This window comes from Aulonocara sp. 'chitande type north' Nkhata Bay, linkage group LG23 (assembly GCF_057382095.1).
Source record: "Aulonocara sp. 'chitande type north' Nkhata Bay isolate Kocher_YH1m ecotype deep benthic linkage group LG23, A_spYH_male_GT1.1, whole genome shotgun sequence".
Taxonomy (NCBI): Eukaryota; Metazoa; Chordata; class Actinopteri; order Cichliformes; family Cichlidae; genus Aulonocara; species Aulonocara sp. 'chitande type north' Nkhata Bay.
Window position 1 is genome coordinate 49,313,842 of NC_141365.1, and position 19,446 is coordinate 49,333,287.

The following is a 19,446-nucleotide window of genomic DNA, read 5'->3' on the forward strand; positions in this document are numbered from 1 at the left end:
ACTGGAAAAATTGGGCTGTTCTAAAACGTTTGACGGGTAGTGTATATATTTAGTTTATATATTTTCTTTATTTATAATAGTTTGTTTTATATTGTAGCAAAGTGTTACTTGGATACTTCTCTATGTGCTTCTTCATGTGCAATTTTGTTGCATTCTGAGCCTTAGAAATTTATTGGTGGTAGTGATGAACTGCTGTTAGAATCAAGTTAAATTCTGATAAATCAGACAATTACCTCTCCAGCTGTTGTTACAGTCGTTGTTTATCGGATCCTTACAGGGTAAAAGATGACGACACCTAAAGAAATCCTTCTGGGGACTTTGAAGGATTTGGGACGTGATGACTTTGAAGAATTTAAGTGGCATCTGAAGAATGGGTCTGTAGAAGGTTTACCAGCAATCCCAGAGAGTGAACTGGAGAATGCAGAGAGGACGGACATAGTGGATCTGATGTTTGATACCTACTCTATCAACACTTTTGAAGTTGCTAAAAATCTTTTGGGGAGGATAAACAGGAATGATCTGTTGGAGAATTTAAATAAAACCATCCCAGAACCCACAGGTAAGTCAGGGAATGACTAAACAAAAAACACATAAACAATAAAAACCTTAGTTAACATTACACAGGTGCCATTAAAATCCATATAAATAATAAATCCAAAACACTTGCCAACACTTTCAGGAGTGAGAGACTGCAGAAAGCCAACAGTTTGTGTTTTATGCATCTGCACAAATAACCTCCTGTGTACACATGAATATCTGCTCTTTGGGTTGGTTTGATTAAAATGGGACCAGCAGCAGGTTTTCTGCCCATTTTACAGATTTATATTGTCAGATTGGTTTTAGAGCTGTTTTATCAACATAAATGAGGCGACAACAACAGTTTGGGACACGTCACAAATATGATCAAAGTGCTTTCTCTTAAATCTATTTACCAGTTGAAGGTAAAGTTAAAAAAAATGGCTGCCATTTCTTTCTGCTGTTTGGAGACCCAAACAAAAAAATGCCCACACAGTAAATGCTTTTTATTATGGTTGATAAACAGGACACTAAGGTGATTGGTCAAAGGTTGGAGGAAAGCCACAGTTCTCCTTATATGACTAAAATCCACCATTTCAGCTCATGTTTTTTCTTCTGCAGCTTTCTGGGAGATTCCACTTCAGCCTTCTGCTGGCAACGCTCCCGTTACCAAGCTTCCCTTAGGCAGCATCATTAGAAGACATAGCATACATTTACACTGCTATGCAGATGATACCCAGCTCCATCTGTCCATGAAGTCAGATAACACACACCGATTAGTTAAACTGCAGGAACGTCTTAAAGACATAAAGACCTGGATGGCCGCTAACTTTCTGCTTCTTAATTCAGATAAAACTGAGGTTATTGTACTCGGCCCTGAAAATCTTAGAAATATGGTATCTAAGCAGATTCTTACTCTGGATGGCATTACCTTGGCCTCCAGTAACGCTGTGAGGAACCTTGGAGTCATTTTTGACCAGGACATGTCCTTCAACGCACATATTAAACAAATATGCAAGACTGCTTTCTTCCATTTGTGCAACATCTCTAAAGTTAGAAATATCCTGTCTCAGAGTGACGCTGAAAAACTAGTTCTGTCATGGTCCTGGGTCGTTCAGCGTTTTGTTTCATTTTTGGTATCACCTTGTGTACTTTGTGTTAATTCTGATTTTGTATTAGTTCTTAGGTTGATCTCTACCTGTGTCTTTCCTCTGTGTTCTGTTCGTGTCCCCGAGTTTGTGTTGTAAAACAGTCTGTTTCCTGTTTTACTTTGAAGGTTTGTGTCTCGTCTTGTGAATTAGGATCAGCTGTGCTCCCCTCCTGTGTGTCATTCTCTCATTACCTTGTGTGTATTTATAGTATGTGTCTGCCTGTGTTCCTCGTTGTGTCGTCTGCATTACTGTGTTAATCAGTGTTACTACTCGTCTCTCTATCCAGCCTTCTTTGTGTCATCTCTGTGTATTCCCCGCTGTCCTTATGTTTTCAGGTTTGTCTGTTACAGTGGCTTGCAAAAGTATTCGGCCCCCTTGAACTTTCCCACATTTTGTCACGTTACAGCCACAAACATGAATCAATTTTATTGGAATTCCACGTGAAAGACCAACACAAACTGGTGTACACATGATAAGTGGAATGAAAATCATACATGATTCCAAACATTTTTTACAAATAAATAACTGCAAAGTGGGATGTGCGTAATTATTCAGCCCCCTTTGGTTTGAGTGCAGTCAGTTGCACATAGACGTTGCCTGATGAGTGCTAATGACTAAATAGAGTGCACCTGTGTGTAATCGAACAAGGCCGAACAAGGAGAGTGCTGATCCGAAATGCAGCCAAGAGGCCCATGGTGACTCTGGACGAGCTGCAGAGATCTACAGCTCAGGTGGGGGAATTATTAGTCGTGCACTGCACAAAGTTGGCCTTTATGGAAGAGTGGCAAGAAGAAAGCCATTGTTAACAGAAAACCATAAGAAGTGCCGTTTGCAGTTTGCCACAAGCCATGTGGGGGACACAGCAAACATGTGGAAGAAGGTGCTCAGGTCAGATGAGACCAAAATGGAACTTATTGTTCAAAATGCAAAACGCTATGTGTGGTGGAAAACTAACACTGCACATGACTCTGAACACTGTCAAATATGGTGGTGGCAGCATCATGCTCTGGGGGTGCTTCTCTTCAGCAGGGACAGGGAAGCTGGTCAGAGTTGATGGGAAGATGGATGGAGCCAAATACAGGGCAATCTTGGAAGAAACCCTCTTGGAGTCTGCAAAAGACTTGAGACTGGGGCGGAGGTTCCCCTTCCAGCAGGACAACGACCCTGAACATAAAGCCAGAGCAACAATGGAATGGTTTAAAACAAAACATGTCCATGTGTTAGAACGGCCCAGTCAAAGTCCAGATCTAAATCCAATCCAGAATCTGTGGCAAGATCTGAAAACTGCTGTTCACAAACGCTGCCCATCTAATCTGACTGAGCTGGAGCTGTTTTGCAAAGAAGAATGGGCAAGAATTTCAGTCTGTAGATGTGCAAAGCTGGTAGAGACATACCCTAAAAGACTGGCTGTTATGCCCTTGAGTCAAAAGTCAGCGGTTGGTGTGTGTGCTGATTGAGCCACATAAGCAGAGTGATAAATAAGCTCAGAGTGAGACATCATTTCCACAAGAGATCTTTGTATCCTATGTGCGGAAATGGAGCGAGGGAGCGTCCTGTTCACTAACCTATCTTTGATGTACCCTTTCGCTTATGATGTCGTGAAAAAGTGCTCCGGCAGTTATTAAATAGGGACTAGTTCATGTTCACGCTAAGAGTGCTCTACACGTTCGCACCTCGGAAAACGTTCGGAAAACGTTCGTCTTTGTGAGTATTGACATGTGTAGAGACAGTCGTTATATGTGTTTACAAACCAAGATGCCCTGGTGCTTCAGTGCGTTACTTTTGTCTTGTTTTTGTGCATTTCTTCTGTGTCTGGGCACTCCTCTGGATATTCTTACACCAGAGAAGAGCTCCTTAACTGCAGGACTACAACGCCTGTGGATTTATTTCCGATATTTGTCGCATCTGCGGCAGATTTACTGCTGACTCTGATCAGGAAAGTGAGACGTCGAAAGAGAGGTAAGCGAGCCGGCGTACTCGTGCGTTTGAGGAAACGCGGACTGAGAACGGCCCTTCCTGGGATCTTCCTTTCTAATGTACGCTCACTCTGGAATAAGATAGACGAACTGGCCCTGATGAGAAGCATGAACAGAGACTTTGCCTCCTCCTGTGTCTTATGTTTTACGGAGTCGTGGCTCAGTGAGGACATCCCGGACTGCGCGCTCAAGCTGGAGGGCTTTCATCTGCTGCGCGCGGACCGGCAGGCCGCTCTCTCCGGTAAAACCAAAGGTGGAGGTGTCTGCTTCTACATCAATAGTGGCTGGTGCACAGATGTAACAGTGATTGCTCAGCACTGCTCTCCCTCTCTGGAATATCTTTTTATTCACTGCAAACCGTTTTATTCTCCGCGGGAGTTTGCTTCATTCATCCTGGCCGCTGTTTACATCCCGCCAGACGCGGATGCGCGAGCAGCTCAGTGCTCACTCGCAGAGCAGATTCTCCACACGGAGCGGACATACCCGGACTCTCTCATCATTGCTCTTGGGGACTTTAACAAAGCCAATCTGAGCCATGAGCTTCCGAAATACAAGCAGTATATTAAATGCCCGACCAGAGAGGAGAGGACATTGGACCACTGCTACAGCACGATCAGCGGGGCCTATCGCGCGGTGCCGCGCGCTTCACTCGGACTTTCTGATCACGTCATGATCCACCTAATCCCCGCGTACAGACAGAGGCTGAAGCTCTCCAAACCTGTCGTGAGGACTAAAAAACTGTGGAGCAACGAGGCTGTGGAGGAGCTTCGCACGTGTTTGGAGACCACAGACTGGGACACATTGAAGGCTGCTTCTAACAGCTTGGACGAGTTTACGGACACTGTCACCTCCTATATCCACTTCTGTGAGGACAGCATTGTGCCATCACGCACCAGGGTGAGTTATAACAATGACAAACCCTGGTTTACCCCTAAACTCAAAAAGCTGTGGCTGGAAAAGAGTAAGGCGTTCAGAAGCGGAGACAGGGACTGCTACAGAGAGGCCAAGTACAAGTTCACTAAGGAAGTGGACATTGCCAAACATCAGCACTCTGAGAAGATGCAGCAGCAGATCTCAGAGAATGACTCGGCCTCTGTGTGGAAAGGTTTTAGGAATATTACAAACTACAAGCCTAAAACCCCCCACTCCACTGACGACTTGCTCTTGGCCAACACCCTCAACGACTTCTACTGCCGTTTTGACGAGCCATCAGGCAGCCTTCACACCTCCAACGACCCCAACAATAGAGGCACTTTGGACACTCATTCCCCCACCTCTCCCCCCTCCATAGAGCCATCACCACCTTCAAACTGTTCACCTACAACACCCCCCTCCTCACCCCACACAAAAGAGGATTTCACACCACCTCCTCCGACCACAACTCTTCATATTCATGAAGCAGATGTGAGGAAGCAGTTTAAGAACCTGAATGCTCGGAAAGCTCCCGGCCCAGACGGTGTGTCTCCTGCCACCCTCAGACACTGTGCAAACGAGCTGGCCCCAGTGTTTTCTGGCATCTTCAACTCCTCACTGGAGGCATGTCATGTGCCTGCCTGCTTCAAGTCCTCTACCATAATCCCTGTCCCCAAGAAACCTAGGATCACTGGACTAAATGACTACAGACCCGTGGCTCTGACATCTGTGGTCATGAAGTCATTTGAGCGCCTAGTTCTCTCCCATCTCAAGACCCTCACGGCCCCCCTCCTGGACCCCCTGCAGTTTGCATATAGAGCCAACAGGTCTGTAGACGACGCCATCAACATGGCCCTACACTTCATCCTGCAGCATCTGGACTCCCCAGGAACCTACGCCAGGATCCTGTTTGTGGACTTCAGCTCTGCCTTCAACACCATCCTTCCAGACCATCTCCGAGGCAAGCTTTCCCAGATGAATGTGCCTGATCCCATCTGCCGGTGGATCACTGACTTCCTGACGGACAGGAAGCAGCACGTGAGGCTGGGGAAGAATGTCTCGGACTCCCGGACCATCAGCACCGGCTCCCCTCAGGGCTGTGTTCTTTCTCCTCTGCTCTTCTCCCTGTACACCAACTGCTGCACCTCCACCCACCAGTCTGTCAAGCTAATCAAGTTCGCAGATGACACCACCGTTATTGGACTCATCTCTGACGGGGATGAGTCTGCCTACAGGAGAGAGGTTGAACGTCTGGTGTCCTGGTGCAGCCACAACAACCTGGTGCTGAATGCCCAGAAGACAGTGGAGATTATTGTGGACTTCAGGACGCACACAGCCCCACTCCCCCCCATCATCCTGACTGACACCCCCATCACCTCTGTGGACTCATTCCGCTTCCTGGGTACCACCATCACCCAGGACCTGAAGTGGGAGCCCACCATCACCTCCGTCATCAAGAAAGCCCAGCAGAGGATGTACTTCCTGAGGCAGCTGAAGAAATTCAACCTGCCAACACGGACGATGATGCAATTCTACACTGCAATCATCGAGTCCATCCTCACCTCCTCCATCACCGTGTGGTACGCTGGAGCCACTATCAGGGACAAACAGAGACTGCAGCGTGTTGTGCGCTCTGCTGAGAAGGTGATTGGCTGCAGACTCCCATCTTTGCAGGACCTGTACACCTCCAGGACACTGCGGCGTGCAGCCCGGATCTCAGCTGACCCTTCTCACCCTGGACACAGTCTGTTTGACCTGCTCCCCTCAGGCAGGAGGCTCCGGTCCATTCGCACCAGAACCTCTCGCCACAAGAACAGTTTCTTCCCCTCTGCTGTTGGACACATGAACAATAACCACATGACTGTCCCCGCCACTAACACATGACCCTACGCTGTGTCACTGCATCATTTCATGTCTGGCACTGATCACCACCTGCACTCATGTATATATCTTTCAACGTAGCACTCTTAATTCTTATTCTCATGTATATATGTTTGGCACTGATCACCACCTGCACTCATGTATATATCTTTCTACGTAGCACTCATAATTCTTATTCTCATGTATATATCTCATGTATATCTCATGCACATATCTTTCTTTCTACATAGCACTTTAATTCTTATTGTTTGCACTGAAGCACCGCAGCAATTTCCTAATGTTGTAAACCTCAACATCTGGCAATAAACCCATTCTGATTCTGATTCTCTTTTTTTTTTTTTTTAATAAATAGGACAGGGGGAATGAATGAGAGAGAGGGGGAGAGAAAGAAAGAAAACCAAAGGGGAGAAGAGACAGTGAGAAGGGGGGGGGAAGAGAGACAAAAAAAAAAAAAAAAACTCCTGGGTCACCTGTATGGAGAAAAAAAACAAACAAACAAACAAACAAAAACAAACAGAGGAGACAGCAAACAACAAAGAGCAACATAATAATAGAGAAAACAAAGCACCATCACAATAAACTAGCTAGTCATAGATATCAGTATTTACTAAGTAATAAACGATATTGTGCAGCACGCAAGATAGACAGCGCACAGTGTGCTTTGAGGCAGCAGCCAAGAAAGCTTTAGTTCGCGTCTGTGAATACCCATGTGTGCATACCTGTGTGGATCAGCATGCTTGCATTCCAAAGGTTTCTCCATGTAATGATCTGCTAGGGAGTGTGGGGGGGCCACAGCCCCGTCCTCCAGGGTGTGAAGCGGGTATGGAGGAGATCAAAACTCCAGACATCCAGAGGCCCCCAGAACACAAGAGACCATGGAAGACCAACAGAGGGGCAGCCGCGCCACTGTCCCAGTAAGAGCTGAGGAGAGTCCCAGATGAGGGCTCGCCCAGCAGCCGCGGAGCAGAAGTCAGGGGGAGTTGCAGTGACGCGCCCGTGAGCTCCGCCGGCCCCCAGCTGCGCCTGAGTGACCGAGCCCTAGGCCGAGAGGCCGGGGGCACCCCACCTCCAAAGGGGCCCGAGCGAGCCCCAGGCCCCAGGCCCCGACAAGCGGCCGCCAAGGAGTGAGCCGGTGTGTACCCGGACGCCCACCCCCAGACACAAAGAACCACCAACACACCGACACCTGAGGGAGTCCGCCACCGGCAGGGGAAGTGGTGGTGGGTGGAGATAGGCCTCCAAACCTTGGAGGGCCTGAGGTGTCCCCAGAGAGGTGGCGTCTGATACCCAACCTGACATATAGACACAGACATACAGGCACACACAGACACAAACATCCATTCCCACCCTCATGCTCTCATATGCACTCACTCCACACTCAACCAACGTGGAGACAGACATAAAGAGACGCCGTACACACAATCACACTCCCCAAGCGTACTCTACAAACCGGGTCTAGGTACCCTTGCCCCTGGAGGGGGGAATTGCACCCAGACCCAGGTGGTGTTACCCTTTTCCCTGCGGTGGGGAGAGGCAGACCACCCCGACTCCGCAGCAGCAGGGAGGCCCCACACCCCAGACCGCAGTCGGACGGCCAACTCCTCCTACTAGCCCTCCCGCTCCAGCAGGCCGCAGAGAATGGGGGTGGGAGAAGACTCCAAACCTCCCTCCACCCGCTCATTGTAGTGTTGATGCATATGTGTTCTAAGGTGCAATTAAAACCCAGGAGGGCATGGAGCTACCTGCCAAGGAGCAGCAGGTAAGCGCATAGTCCCTCCTGCTAGCCCTCAATGACTAAGTGTATTTAAAATTGAGAGGTGGGCAACGACGTCAGGGGTGAGGTATACACCCTGATGGTGATTTGGACTCCGTGATTGTGCCCACCCCCAAGATCCTATATGTATGTGTAATGAGAGTGTGAATAATGTGAATGTCTAAGTTGTGGGATAAAATTGAGGCAGAGGCAGCCAGAAGGGGACAGGGGGGGGGGGGGGGTTAGCCTCCTCTGCACCCTGGTGACATACCCCCACTCCAAGGCCCTGCATGTGTGGGTGGTTGTGGAGGAGCGGGAAGAGGGAGGCAGCTGGAGATGGGGAGGGAAGGAAGGGAGGGGCAGGTAACCCCTCCCTGGGGCCAGCTCCCCCGCTGACCCCAGTAGGCACTCCCACCCTCCGCGACCCGCCAGGGAAGGGGGGCCCAGGCCCATCAGACCGGGGCCCAGTGCAGTAGCGCCCCCCGGCTCCACAGAGCCCTGGACAGTCCACCCAACCCCACCACAGAGAAAACTGCACCCACCCCACCAACCACACATCTTCCAGACTACATAAGACGGTAAACGCCCAGGCTGAGATCTTCCTCCACCTCTCCTGTATCTCCCCCTCCTGCAGAGAGTTCCTGAGAGAAGAAAGCTCCTGCAAGATGTGACCATCCCCCCCACCAGTTGAAGAGCCCCCCAGGCGGCTCGATGCACCGGCGGCACCCTGCTCCAGGGGCGGGCCCCCATGCACCCACCCGCCCACAACCCCGGCAACACACCAACCAGGACCCGAGCCCCCGAGGCCCGGCCCGGGCCCCAGCCCAGAGACGGAGCGCCCCCAGAACCTCACGCCCATCCCGGACCCACCCAGGGGCAGCCAGGTTGCCAGGTCAGTAACCCGCGTCCGTCAGCACAGACCCTCCCCTAGCCCCGCTGCACGCAGCCGCGAGGAAACAGTCACCTGAGAGCCAACAGAGCCCTCAACCGGACGTGACCGCTACCCCGGGTTGAGCCCCCCAAGGAAGATGCCTCCGGGGAACCCCCCGACGCCCTAAGCCTGTCCCTACCCCCTCACCAATCACAACAGTGAAGGCGGGACCAAACTATGACCCCCCACCCCCACTAGGTGATGGAGCTGATAAAAGGGGCCCAGAGCAATTGATCTAATGTGGTGGCAGAGGCTGTGTCAAGACTAATGTAATCTAATAGATAATTTCTATATTGGTTAGAATTAAGATTATTTTTATTTTTCCAGTTCATGAGGACTGTTTTCTTGGCTATGCATAGGGCAGTGAAGATCATATGGGCTATATTCTTTTCTGAAGTGACATTATCTAAGCTGCCCAACAAACACACTAAGGGGGAGGTTGGAATGTTACATTTCAGACATTTTGATAAGTCTTCACATATCTCGCGCCAAAACTTTTGCACTGGTGGACAGAACCAAAGAGCGTGGATGTAATTGTCTGGTGTATTGCCTTGACAGTGTGAGCAGTTGTTGGAAGATGTAAAGCCCATCTTGAACATCCGATGACCTGTATAGTGCACTCTATGAAGTATTTTGTATTGTATTAATTGCAGACTGGGATTTTTAATTAATTTAAAAGTTTTTAAGCAAATCTGAGACCAGAAGTTTTGGTCTAGGTTGACTGATAAATCTGCTTCCCACTTTGCAGTAGGAAGGGATATTGATTCATCTAATTTAGAAAGTGTTCTGTATATTTTAGATAATAATTTGGGGGATTTAAGAGTAAGAAAATGTGCCGCACTTAGTGGTGTTTGTAATTCAACTTGACTGAGGTTAAATTTCTTTTTTACTATGGATTTAATTTGTTGATATTCTAAAAACCTTGTCTTGTTGATCCCATATTGTTCAACTAGTCTGTCAAATGGAATAAATTCTGTTCCCTCTAATATATGTTCTAAGTATTTAATTCCTTTACAACTCCATTCTGGGAAATTAATCATATTATTGTTTTGTAATATGTCAGGGTTATTCCAGATAGGTGTACGTTTGCATGGGATTAATGAAGACTCCATTATTTTTAGAAACTCCCACCATGCTGTTAGAGAAAAGCTGATGTTGATACTTTTAAAGCATTCATGTCTTTTGATGTTTGAGCTAATAAATGGTAGGTCTGAAATCTCTAGATCCTTGCATAGTGCCTGTTCAACATCTAGCCAGGGCTCAACTAAGAAGGTATGTTTTAACCATTCTGAGATGAACTGAAGCCTGTTGGCTAAGAAGTATTGGTAAAAATTAGGCAGATCTAATCCTCCTCTATCCTTGGTTCTTTGTAGCGTTTTTAAGCTAATACGCGGGGGTTTATCTTTCCAAAGGAATTTGGAAATATATGAATCCAGAGATCTGAACCAATCTTGTGATGGTTTGTTAGGGATCATCAAAAATAAGTAATTTATTTTTGGCAAGATCATCATTTTTATAGTGGCGACCCTTCCCATGAGTGATATGGGTAAAGATTTCCATCTAGTCAGATCGCCTTCTACTTTCTTTAGAAGTGGGATGTGGTTTAGTTTAGTTAAGTCTGAAAGCTTAGGAGAGATATTAATACCTAAATATTTAATATTTCCGGATTGCAGTGGGGCAGAGGAAGAATTATGGAAGGAGCAGTTAATGGGGAGAACTGTAGATTTTGGCCAGTTAATTGAATAATCTGAAACTCTTGAAAACCAGTTTATTAAAGTAATTACCTCAGAGAGGTTGGTTTGTGTGTTTTGCAGAAAAAGCAACACATCATCCGCATAGAGACTGATTTTATGTTCTATGTTCTTACATTTTATGCCCTTAATTGTTGTAGCCTGTCTAAATGCTGCTGCTAGAGGTTCGATAAAAATTGCAAAAAGTGAGGGGGAGAGTGGGCATCCCTGTCTGGTGCCCCTCAGGAGACAGAAGCTGGAGGATGTCTGGTCATTTGTTCTGATACGAGCCGTTGGGGAATTGTATAATATTCTTATCCAGTTTATGAAAGAGTTTCCAAAACCAAATTTGTGTAAAGTTGCGAATAAAAATTTCCAATTAACTCTGTCAAATGCTTTTTCTGCATCTAGAGATAATATTATGGCTTCGATGTTTTTATCGTATGAGTAGTCTATTAAATTAAGTAATCTACGAGTGTTTGTTGAGGAGTGCCGACCTTTTATGAAACCAGTTTGGTCAGGATGAATTAAGAGGGGGGTCATTTTCTCTAATCTCTTTGAGAGAGCTTTGCAGATTATTTTAAGGTCTACATTTAAAAGAGAAATTGGACGATAGCTTGAGGGAAATAAAGGGTCTTTGCCTGGTTTTAGCAGGAGACTAATGTTGGCAGAATTCATATTTGGTGGTAGTCTGCCCTTTTCCTCGATTTCCTGCAACATGCTGTGGAATACTGGTGCCAAAATTGTCCAGAATTCTTTGTAGAATTCTGCAGGGAAGCCGTCTGGACCTGGAGCCTTATTATTGGGCATACTTATCAGGGCTTCCTGGAGTTCACTTGGCGTCAGTGGCGAATCCAATTCCATTGCTTGACTGTCTAGTAATTTTGGAAGAGTTACGTTGTCAAGAAACAGATCAATTTCATTTTTAGATGGGTTTATTTGTGGTGAGTATAAAGTTTCATAGAAATCCCTAAAAATGTTGTTTATTCTTCCAGGATCATATATTGTGTTCCCCGATAAATCTTTAGCAGCACATATAGTTGTTTTTTCTTTATTTATTTTTAGCTGGTTAGCTAGAAATCGACCTGATTTGTTACTGTGTTCAAAATTCTGCAAGCGAAGTCTTTGTATAAGGAATTGTGTTTTTTTATTAATAGTTTCATTTAATTCTAGTTTTGTTTTGCATATTTTGTTCAATGTTTCCTGATCTTGGTGGGACGCGTAGGCTTCTTCTAGTGATTTGATGTTTTTTTCTAATTCCTGAATATTTTTGTTTTCTTCTTTCTTTTTGTGTGATGAGAAAGAAATTATTTTACCTCTCATCACAGCTTTCCCTGCTTCCCATAGAACAGAAGCAGATATTCCGGGAGTGTCATTAAAGTCTAAATATGAAGTCCATTCCTTTTTAAAGTATTTAATAAAGTCTTCATCTTTAAGTAGTGATATATTAAATCTCCAGTTTTTACTTGGCGTAGTATTATTCTTGTGCATTAGTGTTAAAGATACAGGAGCATGATCGCTGACAGCTATAGGATGAATCTCAGTGTCTGAAATGTCACACAGCAGTGAGCTGCTGACCAAAAAATAATCCAGACGAGAGTAAGAGTGATGAACATGCGAGAAAAAAGTATATTCCTTACTGGTGGGGTGAAGAGAGCGCCATGCATCGCAAAGACCAAAGTCATTCATATACTGTTTGATTATATTTGTGGACTGCCAATTACGCTGAGTTCCTGTTGTGTTGAGCCTATCCATTTCTTCATTTAGTCCAAGGTTGAGGTCACCGCCAAGAATGAGTGTGCAATCAAGGTGTTCAGAGAGTGCACTAAAAAAACCGTGGAAGAATGAGGGTTCATCAACATTTGGACCATATATACTAACAATACATAGTTTTTTGTTCAATATTGATAGTTTAATAATTAGAAATCTACCCTCTGGATCTATAACTGTATCGAGTACTGTAAAATTAACATTTTTATGTATTAAAATTGCTACTCCCCGTTGTCTAGAATTATAACCGGCTGCAAACACGTTAGGAAACTCAGGTGTTTTAAGTTCATTTAAACCTGTGACAGGTTTGTGAGTTTCTTGTAATAAAACAACATCTGCCTGTAGTTTTTTAAGCTGGTTAAATATTTTTAACCTCTTTCCTCTGGTGCCAGCTCCATTTACATTCCATGTGACAAACCTCAGCATGCCCATAATTGTGCGTGTATGTTTAATGATGTATGCTGGGTGTTTCGTTTAGACAGGTGGAGAGAATATGGAAACATCCCTTGTTTATAAATAGAAAGAGAAAAAGAAGTGTGGTGAGAGACTCCATAAGTCTGACTATGTGTGTGAATATTCACTAATATGAACAAGCGTGGCTTGCTTATGTGTCCTGCAAGTCTGTGCGTGCTGTGAGGCTGTTGTGAATGTGCTGCCGTTGAGCTGATGTGTTTGCGTGATCGTGTTGTGAAAATATGGAGAAATAGAGGGTGTTGTTTGTAGGTGAGTGGGGGAGTAGGTGACCACAGCAGTGAAAGACAAGAGAAAGAAAGAAACCACATGAACTGTGAGCGACAACAAAAAAAAGGAAACGAAACGGAAACATTCCAATTAAAGCAATGACGGAGGGTGACGGTGTTATATGGTAAATGGTAAATGGCCTGTATTTATATAGCGCTTTACTAGTCCCTAAGGACCCCAAAGCGCTTTACATATCCAGTCATCCACCCATTCACACACACATTCACACACTGGTGATGGCAAGCTACATTGTAGCCACAGCCACCCTGGGGCGCACTGACAGAGGCGAGGCTGCCGGACACTGGCGCCACCGGGCCCTCTGACCACCACCAGTAGGCAACGGGTAAAGTGTCTTGCCCAAGGACACAACGACCGAGACTGTCCAAGCCGGGGCTCGAACCGGCAACCTTCCGATTACAAGGCGAACTCCCAACTCTTGAGCCACGACCGCCCCGCGATCTGCTATGACATCCTACTGATATTACTAGGTTAAACACATTTTAAAGGAGAAAGTGTGAATGAATAAGAAAAGAGTGTAGCGGGTTCTTATCTGGAGTGCAGTCAGTATAACCACGGTGTGGTGCCGGGGTCGCGGTACAGCTGTCCGTCCACGTAGAGCCGGTCCACAGCGATGACAGCACGGGAGCCTTTCTGGATAAAGCTACGTCGAACTGGGAACAGGACCTTGCGTCGTTCCAGGATCTCTTTGGGGAACTGGTCGTTCACGCTGAAGTCCGTTCCTTTCAGCTCTCTGCCGCGACTCTTCACCTGTTCCTTCTGTTTGAATTGACTGAATTTGGCCACAATAGGCCGTGGTCTCCCGGTCCGCGACCGCGCGCCCCCCAAGCGATGTACTCTATCGAAGTCGATGTTCTTTACGGTGTCCTCCGGCAGCTTCAGGTGGATTTTAATGAAGCTTTTCACCGTTGCCTCTGCGTCCTCTCCGGCAGTTTCTGGAATACCAGAAAACACAAGATTATCTCTCATGCTACGGGCTTGTAGATCGATAACGGACTCTTTTATTTTTTTATTTTCAATGTTTAGCTGGGTCACGTTATCGGTGAGAGATTTAACCGACTCCCGTAGCGTGGCATTTTCAGCGGCAAGCGTTTCCACCTGCCGCTGGCTGAATTCCAGGGATTCTCTCAGAGATTTAAATTCCCGGTGTAAAATCTCCACCAGGGACAGCCTCGCATCGAAACTGGACAATCGCTTGTCGATTGACTCCAGGATTTCTGCGATGTCTTTGCCGGCAGGCGATGTTGTACCGGGGGAGTCTGCCTGGCGACTTCTCTTCGATGACGGCGTCTCGATTTTGGCCGGGGAAGATGCACTCTGGGCCTTATGCATTACTAAATCTTGAAAACAGCGGTCGATGTAATCTTGGAGAGCGTCTAAACTCTCCCCGTTGTCCTCCAGGGTGTTAGAGATGATAAAACAGATGTTGTTAGTTATATGACAATTATAGTCATACAAGTATATTTGGTAATACTGAAGCTTGGAAAAACCTTTGTTAAACTCTATGCTACCATTTGCTTTTTCTCCGCCAAAATCTCCGGCGTCTGACGTCACCTACAACATCACTTCCGTCACTTACCTCACTTCCGTCCGTCACTTACCTCCTCCTCTTCTCTACTGTGCAAGCTCTGATTCTGATTCTCATTCTGATACATGGAGCGAACTGTATGCTGATGTAATGTACATGTTAAGCTAGGCTAATCGGCAAGTTGTTATTAAGATGTGTGTTAACCAGCGATTCATTTTCATTTTTTCTCATATTCTAGTTACATAAAAACAAGAAAGTCAAGCCTAAAAACAAGAAAGTCAAGCATTGTGTGGAAGACCTCTTCTATTTGTTCGCTAGCTGTCTAACCTCACAGGGTCACGTGTCGTGAGGGCAGCATACTGGCAGCTGGAACTGCAGCAAAAGCTGGTTCTACAAAGTATTGACTCAGGGGGCTGAATAATTATGCACACCCCACTTTGCAGTTATTTATTTGTACAAAATGTTTGGAATGATGTATGATTTTCGTTCCACTTCTCACGTGTGCACCACTTTGTGTTGGTCTTTCACCTGGAATTCCACTAACATTGATTCATGTTTGTGGCTGTAATGTGACAAAATGTGGAAAAGTTCAAGGGGGCCGAATACTTTTGCAAGCCACTGTAGTTTTTCCAGTTTAGGTTTATGTTTAGTTCTGCCCTCACCTTGGTTTGTTCACTGTAAATAAAACCTCACTCGCATCTCCACCACTGTCTGCAACTTGGGTCCTCATTTAACTCCACCGCACGACTGCTGCCCCAGCCGTGACAAGTTTATGCATTTATTACTTCCAGGCTGGACGACTGTAATTCATTATTATCAGCAAGTCCTAAAAACTCGCTGAAAAGGCTTCAGTTAATCCAAAATGCTGCAGCAAGAGTCCTGACAGGGACTAGAAAGAGAGAGCAGATTTCTCCTGTATCGACTTCCTGTTAAATCCAGAATTGAATTCAAAATCCTGCTCCTCACATACAAGGTCTTAAATAATCAGGCCCCATCTTATCTTAATGACCTTGTAGTACCATATCCCCCTATTAGAGCACTTCGCTCTCGCTCTGCAGGCCTACTTGTTGTTCACAGAGTATTTAAAAGTAGAATGGGAGGCAGAGCCTTCAGTTTTCAGGACCCAAAAAGATAGTTGGGGTTTTTTCTGTTGTATTATTGTAGGTTCTTTATCTTACAATATAAAGCACATTGGGGTGACTGTTGTTGTTATTTGGAGGAATTAATAAAAAAAAACTTTTATACTTGAAATTCTTTCATTTATTCTACATATTTATTCATCACTGGCTCCATAGTGTTGTTTATGTAATATGTGAAATGTTGCTAGTATTGATTTGGTGCTGTATAAATAAACATAATTAAATCGAATGTGTCTCTATAAAACCTGCCCTCAGTTATAACCCAAGTGTCAGGGCTCAATGGCTCATGAAAAGGAATGGAGTCAAGCACAGAACCAAAAAACGGAGGCTGAGTGACTTTTAACAGAAATGTATTTTACTAGATTTCTTGACAGAGAAAGCTGAATCACGGCTAAATTCAACAGCAAGCGAGGTATTATGAGAAGTGCAGAGCTGAGGCCAGAACATAAGCTGAGGCAGGTCAAAGGAACAACAGGGGCAGAATCGGGCGAATAGAAACTATCCAGGATCACTGGAACAAAGGAGATAATAATCAGAGTGGTCCACAGTGTAGTGAATGAGTCCAAGATTTAAAAACTAAGAGGTGTTACGTGGCTGCAGGTGGAGATCAGCTGGAGGAGGAGATGAATTAAATCTGGGTACAGAGTGAGATGTGGGTGCACAGGGAGGCAGGCAGCTGAGGATGGCAGTTTGCAAGAGTGAGTTTTCCCAGCAGTGGCAGGCCAGAATCCTGAGGCGTGACTTATGGCGAGAGTTGGAAGATGTATCCAGGTGCCGACTAGGGAACAGGAAAAGAGGGTTACGCGAAACAAGCTGAGGAGCACAAGACAAAATGTGAGGCAGAGAACTGACTGTGCTAAGCACACAATCTGGAGAAGGTTCATTGTCAGTGCTGCTCATAGATACTGCCGGAGTAATTGGCAACAGGTGAGGAGCACGGAGGAGTGAGGAGGGCTCCACCCAGGCGAGGAGAGCTGATGCTGTGGAAAGTTACTCAGACTCACCCGGATCATGACACCAAGAGTCCAGTGAACTGAACACATAACCACAGTAACCAGAATGCAGTTTTCTCATTTGTGTCATTTGCTGTTTATTCATGCAGAGATTCTCACTGAGTGTCAGCTCAAACTCAAGTCAGATCTGAAGCAGAAGTTCCAGTGTGTGCTCGAGGGGATTTCTACAACAGAAAACCCGACCCTCCTGAGTCAGATCTACACAGAGCTCTACATCACAGGGGGAGGGACTGCAGAGGTCAATGATGAACATGAGGTCAGACAGATTGAAACAGCATCCAGGAAACCAGACAGACCAGAAACAACCATCAGACAAGAAGACATCTTTAAACTCCCACCTGGAAGAGATAAACCAATCAGAACAGTGCTGACAATGGGAGTGGCTGGCATTGGGAAAACAGTCCTAACACAGAAGTTCACCCTGGACTGGGCTGAAGGCAAAGCCAACCAGGACATCCAGTTCATGTTTCCATTCACTTTCAGAGAGCTGAATCTGCTGAAGGAGGAAAAGTTCAGCTTGGTGGAACTTGTTCATCACATCTTTACTGAAACCAAAAAAGCAGGAATCTACATCTTTGAAGACTTCCAGGTTGTGTTCATCTTTGATGGTCTGGATGAGTGTCGACCTCCTCTGGACTTCCACAAAACTGCAATCCTGACTGACCCTAGAAAGTCCACCTCAGTGGATGTGCTGCTGATAAACCTCATCAGGGGGAAACTGCTTCCCTCTGCTCGCCTCTGGATAACCACACGACCTGCAGCAGCCAATAAGATCCTTTGTGACATTGTTGACATGGTGACAGAAGTCAGAGGGTTCACTGACCCACAGAAGGAGGAGTACTTCAGGAAGAGATTCGGAGATTCGGAGCAGGCCAGCAGCATCATCTCCCACATCAAGACATCACGAAGCCTCCACATCATGTGCCACATCCCAGTCTTCTGCTGGATCACTGCTACAGTTCTGGAGTTTGTCATGAAGAACAAAGAGAGTCAAGATCTGCCTAAGACTCTCACAGAGCTCTACCTACGCCTTGTGCTATTTCACCTAAAAACGAAGGACATCAAGTATGATGGAGGAGCTGAGACAGATTCATGCAGGAAGATCATTGAGTCTCTGGGAAAACTGGCCTTTGATCAGCTGCAGAAAGGAAACCTGATCTTCTATAAATCAGACCTGACAGAGTGTGGCATCGATATCAGAGAAGCCTCAGTGTACTCAGGAGTGTTCACACAGATCTTTAAAGCTGATGAGTGTCACATGTTCACCGGTGTCGTTTACTGTTTCGTCCATCTGAGCATTCAGGAGTTCTTTGCTGCTCTTCATGTCTATCTGACCTTCATCAACTCTGGAGTCAACCTGCTTAAGAAACAATCTCCTCGCTTTAAAATCTTCCAGAAAACACTTACTGTAAAAGACTTCTACCAGAGTGCTGTGGACAAAGCCTTAGAGAGTCCAAATGGACACCTGGACTTGTTCCTCCGCTTCCTCCTGGGTCTTTCACTGCAGACCAATCAGGATCTTCTATGCATGCTGACACAGACAGGAAGTAGCTCACAGACCAATCAGGAAACAGTCCAGTACATCAAGAAGAAGCTCAGTGGGAAACTGTCTGCAGAGAAAAGCATCAACCTGCTCCACTGTCTGAATGAACTGGATGATCGTTCTCTAGTGGAGGAGATCCAACAGTCCCTGAGATCAGGACGTCTCTCCACAGATCAACTGTCTCCTGCTCAGTGGTCGGCTCTGGTCTTCATCTTACTGTCATCAGATCTGGATGAGTTCGACCTGGAGAAATACTCCCGTTCAGAGAAGGCATTTTTGAAGCTGCTGCCAGTGGTCAAAGCATCCAAGAAAGTGCTGTAAGTGAATCTATGAACAAATATGTTTAATAATGCTAGATGAATAAAAGAATATGTCTCCATTGTTATTCTTCCTCAGGCTGAGTTATTGTAAACTCTCAAAAAGAAGCTTTGAAGCTTTGTCTGAAATTCTCAGCTCCCCATCCAATCATCTGAGAGAGCTGGACCTGAGCTCGAACAAACTGCAGGATTCAGGATTGGATTTGCTGTGTGTTGGACTAAAGAGTCCTGACTGTAAACTTGAAACTCTCAGGTAAGGATACAGACTTTTTGACACTTTTTGACTCTTAAATCTGTAAGTTTATCTTGATATGGACGTTCAAAGTCAGCACAATTTTCCTTTTAAGTTCCTGAGTTTATATTTTTGACTGTCAGGTTGTCTGGACAGATGTTTTTATTTTATTTTATTTTTTTACTTGTCCCTAAAGTCAGAACTAAACCCACATGTAGATGACTTTCAAATTCAAATTCAAATTTTATTTGTGACGTACACAGTCATACACAGTACGATATGTAGTGAAATGCTT

At 45.7% G+C, this 19,446-nt stretch overlaps 1 protein-coding gene across 1 annotated transcript in view; it reads left to right on the top strand.

Annotated features, from left to right (window-relative positions):
• Positions 1-285: 285 nt before the first annotated feature.
• The window catches only part of LOC147302903 (NACHT, LRR and PYD domains-containing protein 3-like), a 52,632-nt gene continuing 33,471 nt past the window's right edge, over positions 286-19,446 (top strand). Inside the window, exons 1-3 of the mRNA XM_086283607.1 lie at positions 286-559; positions 17,149-18,919; positions 18,999-19,172. Coding sequence (XP_086139733.1) covers positions 286-559; positions 17,149-18,919; positions 18,999-19,172 — 2,219 coding nt within the window. The remainder of the gene's footprint in view (positions 560-17,148; positions 18,920-18,998; positions 19,173-19,446) is intronic.